Source organism: Salvelinus sp. IW2-2015, linkage group LG17 (genome assembly GCF_002910315.2).
Source record: "Salvelinus sp. IW2-2015 linkage group LG17, ASM291031v2, whole genome shotgun sequence".
NCBI classification, from domain to species: Eukaryota; Metazoa; Chordata; class Actinopteri; order Salmoniformes; family Salmonidae; genus Salvelinus; species Salvelinus sp. IW2-2015.
The window spans coordinates 37,916,248-37,937,778 of record NC_036857.1 but is presented as its reverse complement, the minus strand read 5'-3'; the positions used below and the strand labels follow the sequence as shown (position 1 = coordinate 37,937,778).

Genomic DNA, 21,531 nt, shown 5'->3' with positions numbered 1-21,531 from the left:
GAGCCCGGATCTCAATCCCATTGAGCACGTCTGGGACCTGTTGGATCRGAGGGTGAGGGCTAGRGYCATTCCYYCCAGAAATGTCCRGGAACTTGCAGGTGCCTTGGTGGAAGAGTGGKGTAACATCTCACAGCAAGAACTGGCAAATCTGGTGCAGTCCATGAGGAGGAGATGCACTGCAGTACTTAATGCAGCTGGTGGCCACACCAGATACTGACGGTTACTTTTGATTTTGACCCCTGTCCCCTTTGTTCAGGGACACATTATTCAATTTCTGTTAGTCACGTCTGTGGAACTTGTTCAGTTTATGTCTCAGTTGTTGAATCTTGTTATGTTCATACAAATATTTACATGTTAAGTTTGCTGAAAATAAACGCAGTTGACAGTGAGAGGACGTTTCTTTTTTTGCTGAGTTTATGAACTGTAACTCAGTGAAATCGTTGGAATTGTGTTGCATTTATATTTTTGTTCAGTATTATGCTAATGTTCTCAGTGTTTTACAGTGATAGGTACATTGAAAAAAATTGCACTCCATCCAGTTTTCTTTTACAATTAGGTTTTAATTGAATAATTTAAYTGGCTTTGCATTATCTATTCAAATAAAAAGCCCAGGACACATTTCTTCACCTGGGCCATAGAAAGACTTCTACAGAGGTCAAAGGTTTTCCAATCATCCCTTTAAGAGAAATACCTGTTTAATCAAAAGCTGAAATGAAAAACAATCTAATCTTCTGACTTTTTTCTGGTACAAAATTGATAAATATGGATGACTTTGTTATACTGTATCTCAAGGAAATACTGTCATATTAAAAACAACTTAATATAAAAATAGATGTTTTGATTTCTGTGTATGTTTATCTGTTACCTAATATGCTTTGTTGACTTTGTGCACCTTTGATACATGTGTATAGTGCCTTTTCTGTTTTAATGGGGTCAGATTGGGTAACATTAAAACTGAATAAAATCCTTCTGGAAAAATTAAATACAAAATTTAAAAGGCATGATGGAACTTTGCATTCCGATGACGCAGCATAGAAGCTGATTATGCTTTACCATGGATACCACTGAAACATTGTAAGTAGGTACAAAGGTGTCACACATGGGATACCAGAACCTTCCCAGAAGGCAATGAGCATAAWGTCTAGGATTGGGACGAAAAGGTTTCATTCATTCATCTCCCAAAAAATCTCTCTTTTCTTAAAAAATCTAAAAAGCAAGGATTATTTAGAGCAAAGTATACCTAAGGGATACCTAAGGAATAACAGAACCACTAGRAAAATATCAGTCATTGTAGCCAGCTGAATGACCATYTCATAGTTGTTTTCTTGCTTTGAAGGGCAGTGATTTTGGTGTCAGAGGAAACAGAGAAAAGTAGTATCTTAGGGGACATTAACTCCATGACACCGCATAATAAATTGTGTGCTATTTCGTAGAGCAATGCATTATGTGTWGGCATAAATTACATTTCAAATTCTACGATTCATGCCAAATATTCCAATGTGTCTGTCATGCACCTTAGTTTCCTTGCTTTACTTAGATACTGATAAAACTACTCAATCTAGTGTAACGAAGACAAAAGCAAATCTGTATGTACTAAAAKAATACATTTATTTGGTTTTAAGGGAAAGGGGGAGACCTAGTCAGTTGTACAACTGAATGCCTTCAACTGAAATGTGTATTCCGCATTTAACCCGACCCCTCTGAATCARTGAGGTGCAGGGGCTTGCCTTAATTGACATCCACGGCACCAGTGGGTTACCTGCCTTGCTCAGGGGCAGAAAGACAGAATTCTTCCTTGTCAGCTCGGGGATTCGATCCTGCAACCTTTTGATTTACCGACCCAACACTCTAACCATTAGGTTACCTGCCGCCCCCATTTAGAAATGTTTTGCCTGGTATTGTGCTTGAAGTTGAACCTAGATGATTTACATTCAAGACACTTTTTTACCTTTCTCAATTATGACTAATTTTGTTACTTCCAGTACTTCCACTTTTGTTACTTCCATCATTGTCCAATTCGAATTCCAAGTTGAGTTTCGGTAGCTTCCCACTGGGCACACACTGGTTGATTCAACGTTGTTCCCACGTCATTTCAATGAAATGACACTGCACCAATGTGGAATAGATGTTGAACTCACGTCTGTGCGCAGTGGGTGTAGGATTCCATATCAACAACGCTCCTTACAAATCATTTTGTCCATATCATTCTTAATATGATGTTGTACCAAATCAAACTTAACTCAGCTGCTCAGCAACCTCTTGAGTGATCTAACTTTGGAGAGCACTCCAGTAAATGAAGGATGAAGGATGTCTGTGCAACTCAAACTCAAAACATCGCTGTCAGAGAGACGAGTGTGGTGCTGTTATCTAACAGGTGCACCACAAAAAAAATGGAGAGTCATTAGACTCAAGAAGTGGTATCCAGGAATAAAACGGMGCTTTGCGCCAATCGCCAATTATGTCGACTAAATAATAGGAACGTGCATTTCAGTAGTATTGCTTTTCGTATTGGCTGTCCAACTGATCATGCAAACCTATTGCGTCTTAGGTGTGATGGAATCAAATCTCTAATATCACAGATAGTTTATTGTGCTTGATAGTGTTTTTTTTAAAAGCTTGCCCATATTTTTCTAAAAGAATTGGATGAATAATTGTAACATAATAAGGGAATGTCCTGTCCCACACGCATATCCTTGGTAGGCCATTATGAATATATTGATGACAGTTTTTGTGCAAAGTAAAACTTAACTCACATCCATTTACCTGGTAAAGTCCCATTCCTTCTGCATGYACCTCATATTATTTGAACTTAGCTATCAAAAGGGATTTTATAACATACAATAACTACTATTTACTATAAAGATACACTATATATACAAAAGTATGTGGACATCCCTTCAAATTAGTGGATTCGGCTATTTCAGCCACACCCATTGATGAAAGTGCTTAAAATCGAGCATACAGCCATGCAATCTCTGTAGACAAACATTGGCAGTAGAATGGGCCTTACTGAAGAGCTCAGTGACTTTCAACATGGCACTGTCATAAGATGCCACCTTTCCAACAAWTCAGTTCGTCAAATTTCTGCACTGCTTGAGCTGCCCCTGTTAACTGTAAATGCTGTTATTGTGTAGTGGAAATGTCTAGGAGCAACAGCGGCTGTGGTAGGCCACACAAACTCACAGTAYGGGACCGCCGAGTGCTGAAGTGCGTAGCACGTAAAAACGGTCTGTCCTCGSGTTGCAACACTCACTAYTGAGTTTCAAACTGCCTCTGGAAGCAACATCAGTGCAAGTCCATGGCTGGGCAGCTGCACACAAGCCTAAGATCACCACTCGCAATGCCAAGCGTCAGCTGATGATGATTCACACTTCACCATCTGGCGGTCCGACAGACAAATCTGGGTTTGGCGGATGCCAGGAGAACGCTACCTGCCCGAATACATAGTGCCAACTGTAAAGTTCGGTGGAGGAGGAGTCATGGTCTGGGGTTGTTTTTCATGGTTCTGGCTAATTCCAGTGAATGAAAATCTTCCAACTGTGCTTCCAACTTCGTGGCAACAGTTTGGGGAAGGCCCTTTCCTGTTTCAGCATGACAATGCCCCCGTGCACAAAGCAAGGTCCATACAGAAATGGTTTGTCGAGATTGGTGTGGAAGAACTTGACTGGCCTGCACAGAGCCCTGACCTCAACCCCATCGAACGCCTAATCAGTGCCCGACCTCATTAATGCTCTTGTGGCTGAATGGAGGCAAGTCCCTGCAGCAATGTTTCAACATCTATTGGAAAGCCTTCCCAGAAGAGTGGAGGCTGTTATAGCAGCAAAGGGGGAACCAACTCCATATTAATGCCCATGATTTTGGAATGAGATGCTCAACGAGCAAGTGTCCACATACTTTTGGTCATGCAGTGTAATAGAGGGTAAATGCTTTTTACATGTGAAGCCCTTCAATTCCCATTGAGTTCAGTCAAACTTTCATCAAACCCGTTCTCTTTGTAGAATTATGCAATGATGATTGGATTGCATCATCTCCATTGAGTTTCTGTCTCCTGATAACATTAACGATGTGCATAGATTCGTTGTAAAAGAGAATAATCAAAAGAACTATGAAATGTAATGATATTTTCCATATCAACAACTTAGTAGTTTCAAACTTCATTGAGGTCAGAATAATCTTGTGTTATTTTAATGTTTGAAGCAAGGGGTATCAAAATGAACAATAAAATGTATTGCCCATTCTAAATGAATGTATTGCATTACTATAGGGCCAACTCTTAAGTTCTGCTTATAGTGCAAATGATATGGATTCATCACAACTGGTTAAAATTAAGTCCAAGTTGTGAAACTATGTTGTGCTTCAGTGGCTCGTGGATGGTTAGATCATTTAGCACGGCTCATTGCTTCTGAATGTTGCAGTGCACTTTCACAGGAATTTTCAATGTGTCATCGAACTCAGTTCCAGCGATTGTGAATTCCAGCAATGCGGACAGCTTATATGTAGCTTTAAACTGTAACGCTGCCATTTGTGCCCAATAGCAACTTGAAATAGCTAAAAATAAATTTTTTAAAGATGTTTTTTAAAATAATACTCCACATGAAACATAACTTATCTACGGAATAATATTTACACCTGGGACCTGATTATTAGGTCTTGTCATTATACCTGTTCGATGCATCATTAAACACGCTCAACTCAAATGAAAAATTAAGATTCAAGTTTCCATGAAGGAATAATGTCCTTCACTGGCCTTTTTCCTTTTGTTGTGGTCCTGTGGACATTCTTTACCACAGTTTTGCATGCTGCATACGTTTGCTAGCATCCACTTTTTCCAGTGTCCCGCTTTCCCTTTCACTGTCCCCTCATTTACTTTACATCCTATTACAGTAGTCAGCTTTTCCTATGGCACTGCTCATTGTTCTGCATTTTTACCCTTGGAAGGAAAGAAAACATATCGAAGTTGACCCCAGGTAGGGCAGAGGTCATATCTCCGACTCCCTGCGGTACGACCTTTGGTCCAGTCCCCTGGTGGTCTGTAGCCGCTCGAACTCGTGTCGATTRTTCCGGTCAGGACTGTTCAGGTTGGCCAGTGCTCTGAACGTACCACTGCCCATGCCCACCACCTCCTCTTCCTCATCCTCATCCCGGCTGAGAAAGGCCAACTCGTTCTCRTAACAGAAGGAGTTGGAGGTGGGCACCAGGAACTTGTTCCCCACCATGTCCTTGGCACTGCAGCACGGGGTGGACGGTACCTCGTAGGTCTTGTGAAAGTGAGAGTAATCCACCTTGTACAGGTCCTTCTCCTCGAAGAGCACTGGCTCGAACCGGTAACCCCACAGTACCTCCGTGGCCAGGTAGGAGCTGCGGGCCTGCGTGGTCATGGCGGTTGCCTCGACCATCCCTTCCAGTATGACCACGATCTCAAAATCCGCCGTCTCCAGGTCATTTTTCCTGATCCCATAGAGTGGACTATCCTCATTGATCTCATGGATAATCGTAATGGGAGAAACCAAGAAAATCCTGTCCAGGCCTTTGTCAAAGCCCACATTGATGTCTATTTGGTCCAGGGGGATATACTCCCCTTCGTCAGTGATCCGGGGTTTGATGAGCTGAGCTCTGACATGGGCCTCTACGATGTGACTCTTCCTTAGGTTCCCCACCCTCCACATGAGGCACAGCTTGCTGTCACGTAAAGCGATCACTGCGTTGTGGCTGAACAGTAGTGTCTGTGCACGTTTCTTGGGCCTTGCCATCTTGGCCATGATGGCGCCGATCATGAAGCAGTCGATGATGCAGCTAACGATGGACTGGAAGACCACCATGAACACGGCGACCGGACACTCCTCTGTCACACAGCGGTAGCCGTAGCCGATGGTCGACTGGGTCTCGATGGAGAACAGGAAGGCGGCCACGAAGCCGTTGACCTGCAGGACGCAAGGCGTGAAGTTGTCGTCTCCGGCCGGGTTGTCCAGGTCGCCGTGGAGCAACGCTATAACCCAGAAAGCCAGGCCAAAGGCCAGCCAGGACAGCACGAACACCAGTGTGAACAGCACCAGCATGTAGCGCCAACGGATGTCCACGCACGTGGTGAAAAGGTCGGCCATGTAGCGCGACGACTTGTCCTCCATGTTGGTGAACTGCACGTTGCACTGGCCATTCTTCTTGACAAAGCGGTTGCGGACCTTGCGGCGTGTGTGGATCTTGCCGTTGCCGAAGCCGTTCATGCCGCCACYGCTGCTGCTGTGCATATTGGTGAGGCGCAGCGCCTCCTCCTCGGACGACACGATGCTGTAACGGTTGATCCTCCCAACGCTCATGCTGGCCACGTAGGCCGGGCTGCAGTGTCGGAGTAGGTGGGCAATCCCGGAGTACCAATGTGTGATCACTCAAAGGCCCTTCCCAGGGGTATCACTGCCAGAGCCCCATCTCAGCCGGTCATAGCCAGGGAGAAGGTGTGCTTTTGGGTGTTGTACTCTTGGCACTCCCTGAGGAAAGAGGAAAGGGATACGGATGTCAGTATATCACAGCATGTCAGTATCAACATACTCCACCATGAAGACTCTGGGAAACTGCACTACAAAGGCTGCGTTAAGACAGGCAACCAAATTCGGATATTCTTTCCACTAATTGGTCTTTTGACCAATCACATCAGATCTTTTCACATCAGATCTTTTCGGAGCTTATCTGATTGGTCAAAATTCCAATGAATGAAAACTCTTCACAAGTATGTGGTACATTTGCACAAAAATCGAAACGGATTATCAAAATGGCTAATTTGTCAAAACTCTAAGTACAGTATACCACTGGTATGACAAAATATTTCATTGTAGTGCTCTAATTACATTGGTAACCAGTTTMTAATAGCAATAAGGCACCTTGGGGGTTTGTGGGGGTCCGCGTTGCRTCATGCATAAAAATAGCCCTTAGCCGTGGTATATTGGCCATACACCCTCGTGCCTTATTGCTTAAGTAACCCCCCCCCCAAAAAAAATAACAAAACACATGTAAAATAAAGTACAAATAGGGGTATTGTAAAGCAGTTGGTTATTGTAAAAACGTAAAACAGATCACCATTTCTACGTGACTTGTCAAATATCTAAAAACCTGTTTTCATTTTGTCATTATGTGTATTGTGTGTAGATTGATGAGGGTAAAAAAAAGTATTTAATACATTTTAGAATAAAGCTGTAACATAACAAAATGTGTCAAAAGTCAGGGGTCTGAATACTTTCCAAATGTACTGTATACACTTTATTCTCGAAATAGCTCATTCTAATATGTCTATTGCTGTACATATCATTCCTAGTATATCTTGTGAAGTTAATTATGTGTAGATATATATTGCATTTGGTTGTTAATTGGATTTGTTCTGTCATTTCTTAATTTCTTTCTTTTACTATTTACTATTTACTATTTACTTTCATTTACTTTGACTATTTACTAATCTATGTACGTGACAAATAAACTTACAGTAGATTTGATTTGGATATTGATGTATGATAGCTTCAGAAGCTTGTGCATTCGCCACTTTTTCCGTGCTTGTTTTGAGATGTATTCTTCAGACTTAAAAGGAAACATTTGTTGATATCTTGAAAATGATGTGTTCTAGCTAAGATTCTCTTAGAAAATATATGATTAAATGCATGTATCATATATTACATTGCTGTTGTTTAGAAAGAAAGATGAGAGGAGTCTTTATCAACAATGTATAAATTGTTCAGCAGTGTCTTTTTCCAATGAAAGCCCCCCAAAATATAGTGACTTCATGCAGTGTCCGGAAAAATGGATTGGGCATGTGTATATAGTCTAATTTACACGTTTTGTTACATGTTGTTACAATGTTTCAGAAAAGTTGTAATACAAAAAAAAAACATTATATTTGTGTCTCCATTCAACTTGTAATGATATTTATAAAGATTTTAAAAAATACCCTATTAGGGTGAGGTGCTTGGTCTTGTATACTATTCAGGCTATCTGTAAATATGCAATCCTAAGGTACTATGCCTTCTGCAGAATTTTTTTAAACAGATTTTAATAGATTTTGATCAAGAAACCTTTCAGATTTGACTGTCTATTTCAGACTCTGTAACATCCTTAACAGAGGGTGTAAAAACAATTATGGTCGTTTTTCCTCTCTAAAGTAAAAATGGAAATTAGAATCTTTTCAAAATTTCAAAATTTTGTGTTCAGCCCAGCCTTTCCCACGAAATCGCTGTCCATGTTTTGACTTAAGACTTACAAACTCAAAGAAATGGTGCTAWTATGTTCAGTCTCCCCAAAAAGCTTGTCCATTTCATGTAGCATCCATAATGCWGCCTCTTATTTGCTTAATTTCTCCAACATGCCAACATGCTAATATTTAGAAGTGGCTTTTTTGGGTATACACTCCCTCCAAGGGTATTATAGACATACACACATCAAAAGTTACATTTATATTTTGTTTTGTGAGACATTCAAGTTGTGAATCTGCATGCAAATGTAACATCCATAGCGATGGAATCACCCATTAAGTGTTTTGAAAATTCACCACATAGGCTACTTGTGAAACAGCGATTGAAAAAAACGTTTTTTATGGCCTTAGTGTTATTACCTTGACTCTTGACAAAATGCTAKATTATTATCATGAATCATTTTCAATATGAGTGGCATCACTCACACCCCCACCCCTTTCCTTCACATCCTGCTTCTGGAGTCTGATCACAACTCAAACGTTCATTCCAAATGGCACTTTCAGAAGTATTTTTGTTGTTTGCTGGGCAAAGTGGAGAGGAACTAGCTAGATGCAGACACTTCTATTGCAAKACATTTCCTGTGATTTTATCTGCCATGTACTTGCTAAGTCCTGATGAGATGCTACCAGACATCATTCACTAGTTGTTTATGGATTTTGGAAAAGTATGGTGGCCTTCCGTACATTACAGTACACCTGATCAGCAGACGTCAGCAGATCTCAGTTACACCAACACTAGGACATAGTGGAAAGTCCAACATGGTAAAGCCTCCTATTTTGCTGCATTTCACTACACCCGCAATAACATCTGCCAAATCTGTGTATGTGACCAATACATTTGATTTGATTTGATGTTAATTGATGTCTTGAGCTCTTCTGGCTGTCGTGTCAGCATTGCATTCGATTTGAGCATGTGTCTGGGTTTTTGCCTGTGTGTGGGTGTTTGTGTGCGTGTATGTGTGTGTGTGTGTGAGTTTCCCAGGGGACTCCTGTGCATGCCACGGTTTCCATGGTTGCGCCATCCCAGATGCTACGCACAGGGACAGGGACAGAGGGAGAGATGCACTTGGTCTAAATTGTTTAATATTCTGTCATTACTTAGCCAGGTTTCAAGCTCTATTTACTTGACCTCCTTCTGTACAATTTGCTATAGTATTCATCACTCAACAAGGATGGTGTAAGATTTATAGCATTTTCCCACTGCATATAGGTATACGGTATATAGGTATACTGCATTTTTCCACTCTCTGCTTGTGTGCTGGTCCAATACTAGAGTGAAACCTTTCTGATGGTTAAGGGATCAATCATTCATATTTAATTTGTATCTATCGTTCAAAAGTTTGGGGTCACTTAGAAATGTCCTTGTTTTTTGAAAGAAAAGCTCATTTCTTGTCCATCAAAATATCATCACATTGATCAGAAATACAGTGTAGACATTGTTAACGTTGTAAATGACTATTGTAGCTGGAAACGGATGATTGTTAATGGGATATCTACATAGGCGTACAGAGGCCTATTATCAGCAACCATCACTCCTGTGTTCCAATGGCACGTTGTGTTAGCTAATCCAAGTTTATCATTTTAAAAGGCTAATTGATCATTAGAAAACCCTTTTGCAATTGTGTTAGCACAGCTGAAAACTGTTGTGCTGATTAAAGAAGCAGATCGGTTGAAGAGCATATATTTAGTTTAACTAGCGTTTAAGAGCATTTGGAGGCMATGGAAGGAGTGTTGTATGGCATTGAAGCTCGTTTGGAGGTTAGTTAACACAGTGTCCAAAGAAGGGCCAGTATACAGAATGGTGTTGTCTGCGTAGAGGTGGATAAAGGAATCACCCGCAGCAAGAGCGACATCGTTGATATATACAGAGAAAAGAGTCGGCCCGAGAATTGAACCCTGTGGTACCCTATAGAGACTGCCAGAGGTCCGGACAACAGGCCCTCTGATTTGACACACTGAACTCTATCTGAGAAGTAGTTGGTGAACCAGGCGAGGCAGTCATTTGAGAAACCAAGGCTGTTGAGTCTGCCGATAAGAATACGGTCATTGACAGAGTCGAAAGCCTTGGCCAGGTCAATGAAGACGGCTGCACAGTACTGTCTTTTATCGATGGTGGTTATGATATCGTTTAGTACCTTGAGTGTGGCTGAGGTGCACCCGTGACCAGCTCGGAAACCGGATTGCACAGCGGAGAAGGTACGGTGGGATTCGAAATGGTCGGTGATCTGTTTGTTAACTTGGCTTTTGAAAACTTTAGAAAGGCAGGGCAGGATGGATATAGGTCTGTAACAGTTTGGGTCTAGAGTGTCATCCCCTTTGAAGAGGGGGATGACCGCAGCAGCTTTCCAATCTTTAGGAATCTCGGGCGATACGAAAGAGAGGTTGAACAGACTGGTAATAGGGGTTGCAACGATGGTGGCGGATCATTTTAGAAAGAGAGGGTCCAGATTGTCTAGCCCAGCTGATTTGTACGGATCCGGGTTTTGCAGCTCTTTCAGAACATCTGCTATCTGGATTTGGGTGAAGGAGAAGCTGGGGAGGCTTGGGTAAGTAGCTGCGGGGGGTGCGGAGCTGTTTGCTGGGGTTGGGGTAGCCAGGAGGAAAGCATGACCAGCCGTAGAGAACACTTATTGAAATTCTCGATTATCGTGGATTCATCAGTGGTGACAGTGTTTCCTAACCTCAGTGCAGCCTCAGTGCAATGGGCAGCTTGGAGGAGGTGCTCTTATTCTCCATGGACTTTACAGTGTCCCAAATTTCTGTTTGAAAAGCTAGCCTTTGCTTTCCTAACTGACTATGCAGTCAGTATTGGTTCCTGACTTCCCTGAAAAGTTGCATATCACGGGGACTATTCGATGCTAGTGCAGTCCGCCACAAGATGTTTTTGTGCTGGTCGAGGGCAGTCAGGTCTGGAGTAAACCAAGGGCTATATCTGTTCTTAGTTCTACATTTTTTGAAAGGGGCATGCTTATTTAAGATGGTGAGGAAATTAATTTTAAAGAACGACCAGGCATCCTCTACTGAGGGGATGAGGTCAATATCCTTCCAGGATACCCGGGCCAGATCGATTAGAAAGGCCTGCTCGCAGAAGTGTTTTAGGGAACGTTTGACAGTGATGAGGGGTGGTTGTTTGATAGTGGACCCATTACGGATGCAGGCAATAAGGTAGTGATCACTGAGATCCTGATTGAAAACAGCAGAGGTGTTTTTGGAGGGCAAATTGGTCAGGATAATGTCTATGAGGGTGCCCATGTTTACGGATTTAGGGTTGTACCTGGTGGGTTCCTTGATCATTTGTGTGATATTGAGGGCATCTAGCTTAGATTGTAGGACTGCCGGGGTGTTAAGCATATCCCAGTTTAGGTCCCCTAACAGAATGAACTCTGAAGATAGATGGGGGGGGCAATCAATTCACATATGGTGTCCAGGGCACAGCTGGGAGCTGAGGGGCGTCTATAACAGGTGGCAACAGTGAGAGACTTATTTCTGAAGAGATACATTTTTTAAATTAGAAGCTCGAACTGTTTGGGCATAGACCTGGAAAGTATGACAGAACTTTGCAGGTTATCTCTGCAGTAGATTGCAACTCCTCCCCCTTTGGCAGTTCTATCTTGACGGAAAATGTTGTAGTTGGTGACCTTTGGTGACCTTCCTAAGCCAGGATTCACACACGACAAGGACGTCAGGGTTGGCGGAGTGTGCTAAAGCAGTGAGTAAAACAAACTTAGGGAGGAGGCTTCTGATGTTAACATGCATGAAACCAAAGCTTTTACGGTTACAGAAATCAACAAATGAGAGCGCCTGGGGACACACAGGGCCTGGGTTAACCTCTACATCACCCGAGGAACAGAGGAGGAGTAGGATGTGGGTACGGCTAAAGGCTATCAAAACTGGTCGTCTAGTGCGTTGGGGACAGAGAATAAAAGGAACAGATTTCTGGGTGTGGTAGGATAGATTCAGGGCATAATGCACAGGGGTATGGTAGGGTGCGGGTACAGTGGAGGTAAACCTAGACATTGAGTGACGATAAGAGAGGTTGCATCTCTGGATGCACTAGTTATGCTGGGTGAGGTCACCGCATGTGTGGGAGGTGGGACAAAAGAGGTATCTGAGGCATGTTGAGTGGGACTAGGGGCCCCGCAGTAAACTAAAACAATTATAACTATCCTAAACAACAGTATACAAGGCATATTGATATTAGAGAGAGACATAAAGTGAGGCATAAAGCAATCACATGTGTTGATTGGGAGAGCTAGCTAAGACAACAACGGGTAAGACAACAACAGCTAATCAGCTAAGACAACAACAACAGAGATGAGTTAGCTTATACACTAACTTTCACACATCTAGATGGCCGGGTGAGATGGGTGTGGAGCCAGAGACAGCAGGGGTTCAAACTGTAGAACCCAGTTCCTACATTTGAATATAAAACTAGATTTTATCAAACAAAACTATGCTACATTTTATCTCTGGGACCCTCAGGATGACAAATCAGAGCAAGATAACTGAATGTAAGTACATTATTTACCTTCAGAGGTGAATGTATCAAACCAGTTGCCGTGTTGTTGTGCACTCCCCTCAAACAATAGCATGGTATTTCTTCACTGTAATAGTTACTATAAATTGGACAGTGCAGTTAGATTAACAAACATTTAAGGTTTCTGCCCATATAAGACATGAYAATGTCTTGGAAAATTTGCTGTTATTTACAGCGTCATTCTAGCCACATTAGCACACGGTAACATCAACCGTCCCGGTATAGGGACACCAATCCCGTAGAGGTTTTAATAAGTGATAAGCAGTAATTAGCAGTCACTACCATCATGGGACTTGTATTATTGTTTTATCCTGTGTTGTTGCAGCATTCAACCCAAATAATCAAAACCTGAAATCGAACCGAAACCGAACCGTCCTCAAAAAGCACTAGACGTTCAGCACTAATGCACAAGGAACACTTTGAACAATTGACACAGCACATTTCACAAAAACACATTTAATTGAAAAAACTGTGCAGATGCAAAGTGTGGTCGCAGAATTACGGTAAAATCTYCCTCAGTTTTCTATGTGACCACGTTTTCCAAAAACGATTGGAGATTCAAGGATGTCATGGGCCCCTGATCTGTACTATACAGAAATGCATAATTATGGATTTGAAAATCATTCTCTTCATGGTGGTGTATCCTGAATAGGTACACAAAGGTAGAAATATGCAATATCCTTCTTTTGCATATTTGGGTATAATTCTAAACACTGGCTATTATTGTAATGAGCTCCACCACTAAACAAAATAATCATAGATGTCAATGGTTCACATTTTGAACATCACAGTAGAGCACAGTAGATTTGCCTTGATCTATAATAGGTCGGACAAAACCAAACATAAAACAATAAAGACTTCCTCCATTCCTGTCATAAATGAAAGAGATTGTGATAACACCTCACATCTCGAAATGGGACTACTTAATGTTAAATCCCTCACTTCCAAGGCAGTCACAGTCAATGAACTAATTACTGATCGTTAACTTGATATGATTGGCCTGACTGAAACCTGGCTTAAGCCAGAATAATTTACTGCACTAAATGAGGCCTCTCATACCTGGTTACACAGGTGACCTTTTCGCCTGAAGCAAACTGAAATCCCACCCAATGGGCCAATGGATGTCCGAGCCTGCCCTCGGAAACCCCGCCTACCTGGCTATAATACTGGGCTATTCATAACTGTACGTTCCCTTTCAGTCGGTCACTCTGTATAACATACTATGGGGACATACAATCCCGCGCCAAGCCTGCCCAGTAGGGTACCAAACTAGGAGGCCTATTGCAGCCCAGCACACGCACGTTCCACCGACTCCAAAAGGGGATTACAGAAGCCACCTTTTTCCCTAATACTTACCTGAGAAGCCTGAACTGTCACAGCCTTACGAGGCCTGAACTGTCATAGCCCCACATAGGGAACCAGAACCTGCTGCAGCTTAGCTATGCACACTGAACCGACAAGAGGTGTTGAACCATGGCACCCTGAGGCTCAAACCCACAGAAAGCCTGCAGTAACACGGAAACTGTACTCGCACGCTGCCGCACACCAAAGCAGCCCAAGGCTCAAACACACAGGACAACTGTGGTAACCTGGACAAAAAGCTGCGTAACATTGACCACGGAAGGCCTAGTCCGTAGATCCTACTGGTTCCAAAAAGGCTATCATAGAGATCTGAGGAGTCTGGAATGCCAGAACTCACACAAGGAACCGCAAGTCCAAAACAACAGGGCATCTGCTCTGACTTGATAATGTGCATTCGCGCGCAGCCTCGTCAACGAACCGCAGCAGCCCAGGGCTCAAACCAACAGGTTAACTGTGGTAACCTGGATAAATGCACAATATGCAGGGCAGTCTTTTAGGAAAGGACCTTCAGGTCCACAGACTCCAATGGTTCAAACAGAGGCTCACACAGAGCGTCCAGGACCAAAGCCTGAGCAACAGAAAATGCGCACTGCTCCATACGAGCAGATAACGGGCCAGGTTTAGGAGAGAGAGAGACGACATCCCACCCTGTCTGTTGATGCATGCCACCACCATCCTGTTGTCGACAATCACCCAGCGCTGAAACAGACACATCAACAAAAGTCAGAGGCACCACAGCTTTCATAAACTCAGCAAAAATAGAAACGTCCTCTCACTGTCAACCGCGTTTATTTTCAGCAAACTTAGCATGTGTAAATATTTGTATGAACAAAACAAGATTCAACAACTGAGACATAAACTTCCACAGTGACTAACAGAAATGGAATAATGTGTCTCTGAACAAAGTTGGGGAGGGGGGGGGTCAAAATCAAAAGTAACAGTCAGTATCTGGTGTGACCACCAGCTGCATTTAGTACTGCAGTGCATCTCCTCCTCATGGACTGCACCAGATTTGCCAGTTCTTGCTGTGAGATGTTACCCCACTCTTCCACCAAGGCACCTGCAATTTCCCAGACATTTCTGGGGGGAATGGCCCTAGCCCTCATCCTCTGATCCAAAAGGTCCCAGACGTGCTCAATGGGTTTGAGATCCAGGCTCTTCGCTGGCCATGGCAGAACACTCATTCATGTCTTGCAGGAAATCACGCACAGAACGAGCAGCACAGCTGGTGGCATTGTCAAGCTGGAGGGTCATGTCAGGATGAGCCTGCAGGAAGGGTACCACATGAGGGAGGAGGATGTCTTCCCTGTAATGCACAGCTTTAAGATTGCCTGCAATGACAACAAGCTCAGTCCGATGATGCTGTGACACACCGCCCAGACCATGACAGACCCTCCACCTCCAAATCGATCCCGCTCCAGAGTACAGGCCTTGGTGTAACGCTCATTCCTTCGACGATAAACGCGAATTCGACCAATACCCCTGGTGAGACAAAACCGCGACTCATCAGTGAAGAGCACTTTTTGCCAGTCCTGTCTGGTACAGCGACGGTGGGTTTGTGCACAAAGGCGACGTTGTTGCCGGTGATGTCTGGTGAGGACCTGCCTTACAACAGGCTTACAAGCCCTCAGTCCAGCCTCTCTCAGCCTATCGCAGACAATCTGAGCACTGATGGAGGGATTGTGCGTTCCTGGTGTAACTCGGGCAGTTGTTGCCATCCTGTAGCTGTCCCGCAGGTGTGATGTTCGGATGTACCGATCCTGTGCAGGTGTTGTTACACGTGGTCTGCCACTGCGAGGACGATCACTGATCGTCGATCAGCTCTCCGTCCCGTCTCCAATTACCTCTGTCTTAGGCTTCTCACAGTACGAACGTTGCAATTTATTGCCCTGGCCACATCTGCAGTCCTCGTGCCTCCTTGCAGCATGTCTAAGGCACGTTCCCGCAGATGAGCAGGGACCCTGGGCATCTTTCTTTTGATGTTTTTCAGAGTCAGTAGAAAGGTCTCTTTTTCATAACTGTGACCTTAATTGCCTACCGACTGCAAGCTGTTAGTGTCTTAACGACCGTTCCACATGTTCAATAATTGTTTATGGTTTATTGAACAAGCATGGGAAACAGTGTTTAAACCCTTTACAATGAAGATCTGTGAAGTTATTTGAATTTTTACGAATTATCAAGACAAGGTCCTGAAAAAGGGACGTTTCATTTTTTGCGGAGTTAGATGCTGTCAGACCCAAAAACTGCAGGCGCAAGCGAAAAGGCACCTAGCGGACACCGTGCCCCAGCTGAAACCGTGCACGACAGAGCCGGAATGCGACCCTCCTCTGTTGGGACAAAAATGCATGATTCAGAACCGAGTCCAGAACGAGACCCAGCGTCACGCGGGACTAGGTGTGTGAGGAAGWATCAGGCGCAGAGAGCAGAGAGTTCCACAGGGAAAAGTGCACTTTAATAACACACAAAAAACAAGCCCACAACACAGGGCACGGAAAATGAACGGACCACTCAAAACACAGGGTACCAGGTCAATAACACGAACACACCTAGAATAACGCACACACGTAACACAAGAATAATCCCGCACAAAACAAGGGCGGGTAAACGTACTTAAAATAAGGAAGCCAATCAAGCACACAAATAGACACAGGTGCAACTAATAAGACAAAACAAACAGACAACGAAAAAGGGATTGGTGGCGGCTAGTAGGCCGGTGACRACGACCGCCGAGCACCGCCCGAACAGGCAGGGGAGCCAACTTCGGCGGAAGTCGTGACACCCAGAAACTGAATACGCTGAAACGGAGTCAAACAACTTTTCTTTTGATTCACTATGAACCCCAGAGAAAACCAGAGTGGCAGTGTGGAGCTCCACCTGTTCCCTCGACTCCGCTACTACCAGTCAATCATCCAGATAAATAAAATACTCTGATCCCCTGACACTGCACCGGTGCCAAAACTGCCACCACCACCATAGAAAATGTGTGGGCAATAGGGATATGGGGAGGATGTACAGCACTTGAAAATATGTATCCTTCAGATCTATGGATGTGAACGAATCGCTGGAACGCACAGACTGCAATAGCTGGCGAAGGGTGAGTAAGTCCAGGATGGAACACAACTTTCCATCGCTCTCGGTAACTAAGAAGTACAGGCTTTACCAACCGCTCTGTACCTCTGACACGGGACCCACACGAACAGCCTGCGTTTGAAGGAGAGAGGAAATCTCCTCTCTAAAGACAGGCGCTAGGACCTCGGGGACCATTGACGTAATGAAGCCTCAAAAGGAGTAGGATGCAGAGCGATTTGTGGACTGTACCCTCTCGCCACCGTCGTCATCACCCATGGTGAGACTGCCAGTCTCCCATAAATGATCTCCTGAAGGGGCAGAGCTCCACCCTGAGGACTGGGATAATTATTGTTTTCATATCCACCACTCTTGACAACCGTGTGTCTGAACGTGGAGAAGGAACTGTGCGTTCTGATATCCGGTCCACACCAGGTTCGGGGACTTCGGCAACCAGGAACTTGACCCCATTGAACAAGCCTCTTGGGAGCACTCTTGCCACAGTAAATGCTTGGGGAGGAGGTTCCAGAGCCACACAATCTTGCGGGCAAATTTGGCTCATCCAAATACATCCACCTGTCCCTCTCAGGAATCCCGAGAACCGGTGCTGTTTATTCGGAAGCCCTGTGCAAGGATTAGCCCCCTTGTTATCAAATCAAATCAAATTTTATTGGTCACATACACATGGCTAGCAGATGTTATTGTGAGTGTAGCGAAATGCTTATGCTTCTAGATCCACCAGTGCAGCAGTATCAAACAGGTAATATCTAACAATTCCAGAAACAAAACCTAATATCTAACAAATTCCACAATAAAACCTAATACACACAATCTAGTAAAGGAGTGGGATAAGAATATATAAGTATACAATATATGGATGAGCAGTTTCAGAGCGGCTAAGATGCAATAGATAGTATAGAATAGATAATGAAGGATACAGTATACAGTATATACATATTCTTAAAGTGGCATTATTATTATTATTGACACAATCTCAATCGCACTCCACACTGCTCTTTCTCACCTTGACAAAAGGAACACCTATGTGAGAATGCTGTTCATTGACTACAGCTCAGCATTCAACACCATAGTGCCCACGAAGCTCATCACTAAGCTAAGGACTCTGGGACTAAACACTCCCTCTGCAACTGGATCCTGGACTTCCTGACGGCCCCACCCCCCAGGTGTTAAGAGTAGGCAACAACATGTCTGCTATGCTGATCCTTAACACTGGGGCCCTTCAGGGGTGTGTACTTAGTCCCCTCCTGTATTCCCTGTTCACCCACGGCTGCGTGGCCAAACACGACTCCAACACCATCATTAAGTTTGCTGACAACACAACAGTGGTAGGCCTGATCACTGACAACAATGAGACGGCCTATAGGGAGGAGGTCAGAGAACTGGCAGTGTGGTGCCAGGACAACAACCTCTCCCTCAATGTGAGCAAGACAAAGGAGCTGATCGTGGACTACAGGAAAAGGCGGGCCGAACAGGCCCCATTAACATCGACGGGGCTGTAGTGGAGCGGGTCGAGAGTTTCAAGTTCCTTGGTGTCCACATCACGAATGAACTATCATGGTCCAAACATACCAAGACAGTCGTGACCCAGTTGCAGAGGGCGGGGTGGAGACCCAGGGTATCAAGCTTAATGATGAGTTTGGAGGGTACTATGGTGTTGAATGCTGAGATGTAGTCAGTGAACAGCATTCTTACATAGGTATTCCTCTTGTCCAGATGGGATAGGGCAGTGTGCAGTGTGATGGTGATTGCATCGTTTGTGGACCTATTGGGGCGGTAAGCAAATTGGAGTGGGTCTAGTGTGACAAGTAGGGTGCAGGTGATATGATCCTTGACTAGTCTCTCAAAGCACTTCATGATGACAGAAGTGAGTGCTACGGGGCGATATTAATTTAGTTCAGTTACCTTACAGTAGCTTTCTTGGGAACAGGAACAATGGTGGCCATCTTGAAGCATGTGGGGACAGCAGACTGGGATAGGGATTGATTGAMTGCATGCTCTGAGGACGCGGCTAGGGATTCCATCTGGGCCGGCAGCCTTAAGAGAGTTAACACGTTCAAATGTTTTACTCACGTCGGCCAYRGAGAAGGAGAGCCCACAGTCTTTGGTAGCGGGCCGCRTCGGTGGCACTGTATTGTCCTCAAAGCGAGCAAAGAAGTTGTTTAATTTGTCTGGAAGCAAGACATCGATGTCCGCGAYGGGGCTGGTTTTCTTTTTGTAATCCATGATTGTCTGTAGACCCTGCCACATAGCCTCTGGATCTAAGTAACTCGCCACTCATCAGCRCTTCAGGGACAGGAGGTACATACCTTCCCAAACCTAGAGGAACTACGCTGTGGGTAGAAAATGCCATCAAAGGCGCTTTCACCATCAACRGTTCACTCTCCCCCACCGACTGATGCCATCCAATTGACACTCTGCAAACCCTCCAGAGCTAATCAGGGATAGTATGCCATCCCCGGAATCTGGACTCTGAACACTGCCAGAGAAACCGGAATGAGCCTCACTCGGCTGGGATGACATCACTATCAACTCTGACCACCAATCTTTCACACAATTCAGCCCGACTCCCAATGGAAGTTAAAGTTTCAAGTWTTATTAGTCATGTGTACGGGATACGCATGGTATACATCTTTCAACGAAATACCTACTTGCAGGTTCCTTCTCGACAATGCAACAACAATAAGAAATAATGAAAGATAAGAATACGAACATAAAGTAAATGGCTCAGTAGAAAATATATATATATATAGATATTGCATATGTATAAATCAGAAAGGCACAATTTATAGTCCAATATTTACAGATCTATTGGGGAAGCGGGGATGGGGGGGCAGTGTATAAACTGAGCAGTATAATAAGAGTCTGGTAGCAGCAGGTGTGATGTGTGCATAGCATTAATGTATATGTGTGTGTTTGTCTGTGTGGGTGTGTTCATGAGTGAGTGCATGTTTGCTAAGGCGTGGGAAATCAGAGCACGTGGTCAGGCCAGCTCAAGTGTTCAGCACTCTGATGGCTTGTAGATAGAAATGGTCTCTGAGCCTGTTTGCCTCAGACCTCATGCTCCAATACCATCTGCCCAACAGTAAGAGAGAGAACAACTCATGCCTGGGGTGTGTGGGGTCCTTGATGAAGCTGCGTGCCTTCCTCGGGCACCGTTTCGAGTAGTCCTGGATGGGTGATGTACTGCGACCTCTCACCACCCGCTGGAGGGCCTTAGGGTYGTGAGCGTAGCAATTCCCGTAGCAGGCCGTGATCGATGGGGCTCCAGTGAAGCGGGTGGAGAGCTTCAAGTTCCTCGCTGTCCAAGTTTCTAAGAACTTAAAATGGTCCACACACACGTGCACAGTTATGAAGAAGGTACGACAGCGCCTCTTCCCCCTTAGGAGGTTGAAAAGGCTTGGCATGCAAGGGCCCTCAAATCCTCAAAAAGTTCTATAGCTGACGTAACCTGAAAGGACCGCTCAGCAAGGAAGAAGCCAACTGCTCCAAAACCGCCATAAAAAAGCCAGACTACGGTTTACAACTGCACATGGGGACAAAGTCGTACTTTTGGAAAATGTCCTCTGTGTCTGATGAAACAAAAAATAGAACTGTTTGGCCATAATGACCATCGTTATGTTTGGAGGAAAAAAGGGGAGGCTTGCAAGCTGAAGAACACCATCCCAACGTGAAGCATGGGGGTGGCAGCATCATGTGGGGTGCTTTGCTGCAGAGGAACTGGTGCACTTCACAACATAGATGGCATACATGAGTGAGGAAAATTATGCAGATATATTTGAAGCAACATCTCAAGACATCAGTCAGGAAGTTAAAGCTTGGTCGCAATGGGTCTTCCAAATGGACAATGATCCACCATCTCCGGAGTTTTGGCAAAATGGCTTAAGGACAACAAAGTCAAGGTTTGGAGTGGCCATCACAAAGCCCTGACCTCAATCCTATAGAAAATGTTTGGGCAGAACTGAAAAAGCGTGTGTGAGCACGGAGGCTACATACCTGACTCAGTTACACTAGCTCTGTCAGGAGGAATGGGCCAAATCACCACACTTATTGTGGGAAGCTTGTGCAAGGCTACCCAAAACGTTTTGACCCAAGTTAAACAATTTAAAGAAATGCTACATATACTAATTGGTTGTATGTAAACTTCTGACCCACTGGATGTGATGAAAGAAAGAAAAGCTGATAAATCACTCACTATTATTCGACATTTCACTTCTTAAAAAAAAAGTGGTGATCCAAACAAGACAGGGAATTTTACTATGATTATATGTCAGGAATTGTGAAAAACTGAGTTTTTTGTTATCTCAATGAATACAGCTAT

General features: G+C 44.1%; 1 protein-coding gene across 1 annotated transcript in view; it reads right to left on the bottom strand.

Annotated features, from left to right (window-relative positions):
* Positions 1 to 1,989: 1,989 nt before the first annotated feature.
* LOC111976506 (ATP-sensitive inward rectifier potassium channel 12-like) overlaps positions 1,990 to 21,531 on the bottom strand; it is a 36,517-nt gene continuing 16,975 nt past the window's right edge. The window contains exon 2 of the mRNA XM_024005363.2: positions 1,990 to 6,482. Coding sequence (XP_023861131.1) covers positions 4,980 to 6,314 — 1,335 coding nt within the window. The 5' untranslated portion in view covers positions 6,315 to 6,482 and the 3' untranslated portion in view covers positions 1,990 to 4,979. The remainder of the gene's footprint in view (positions 6,483 to 21,531) is intronic.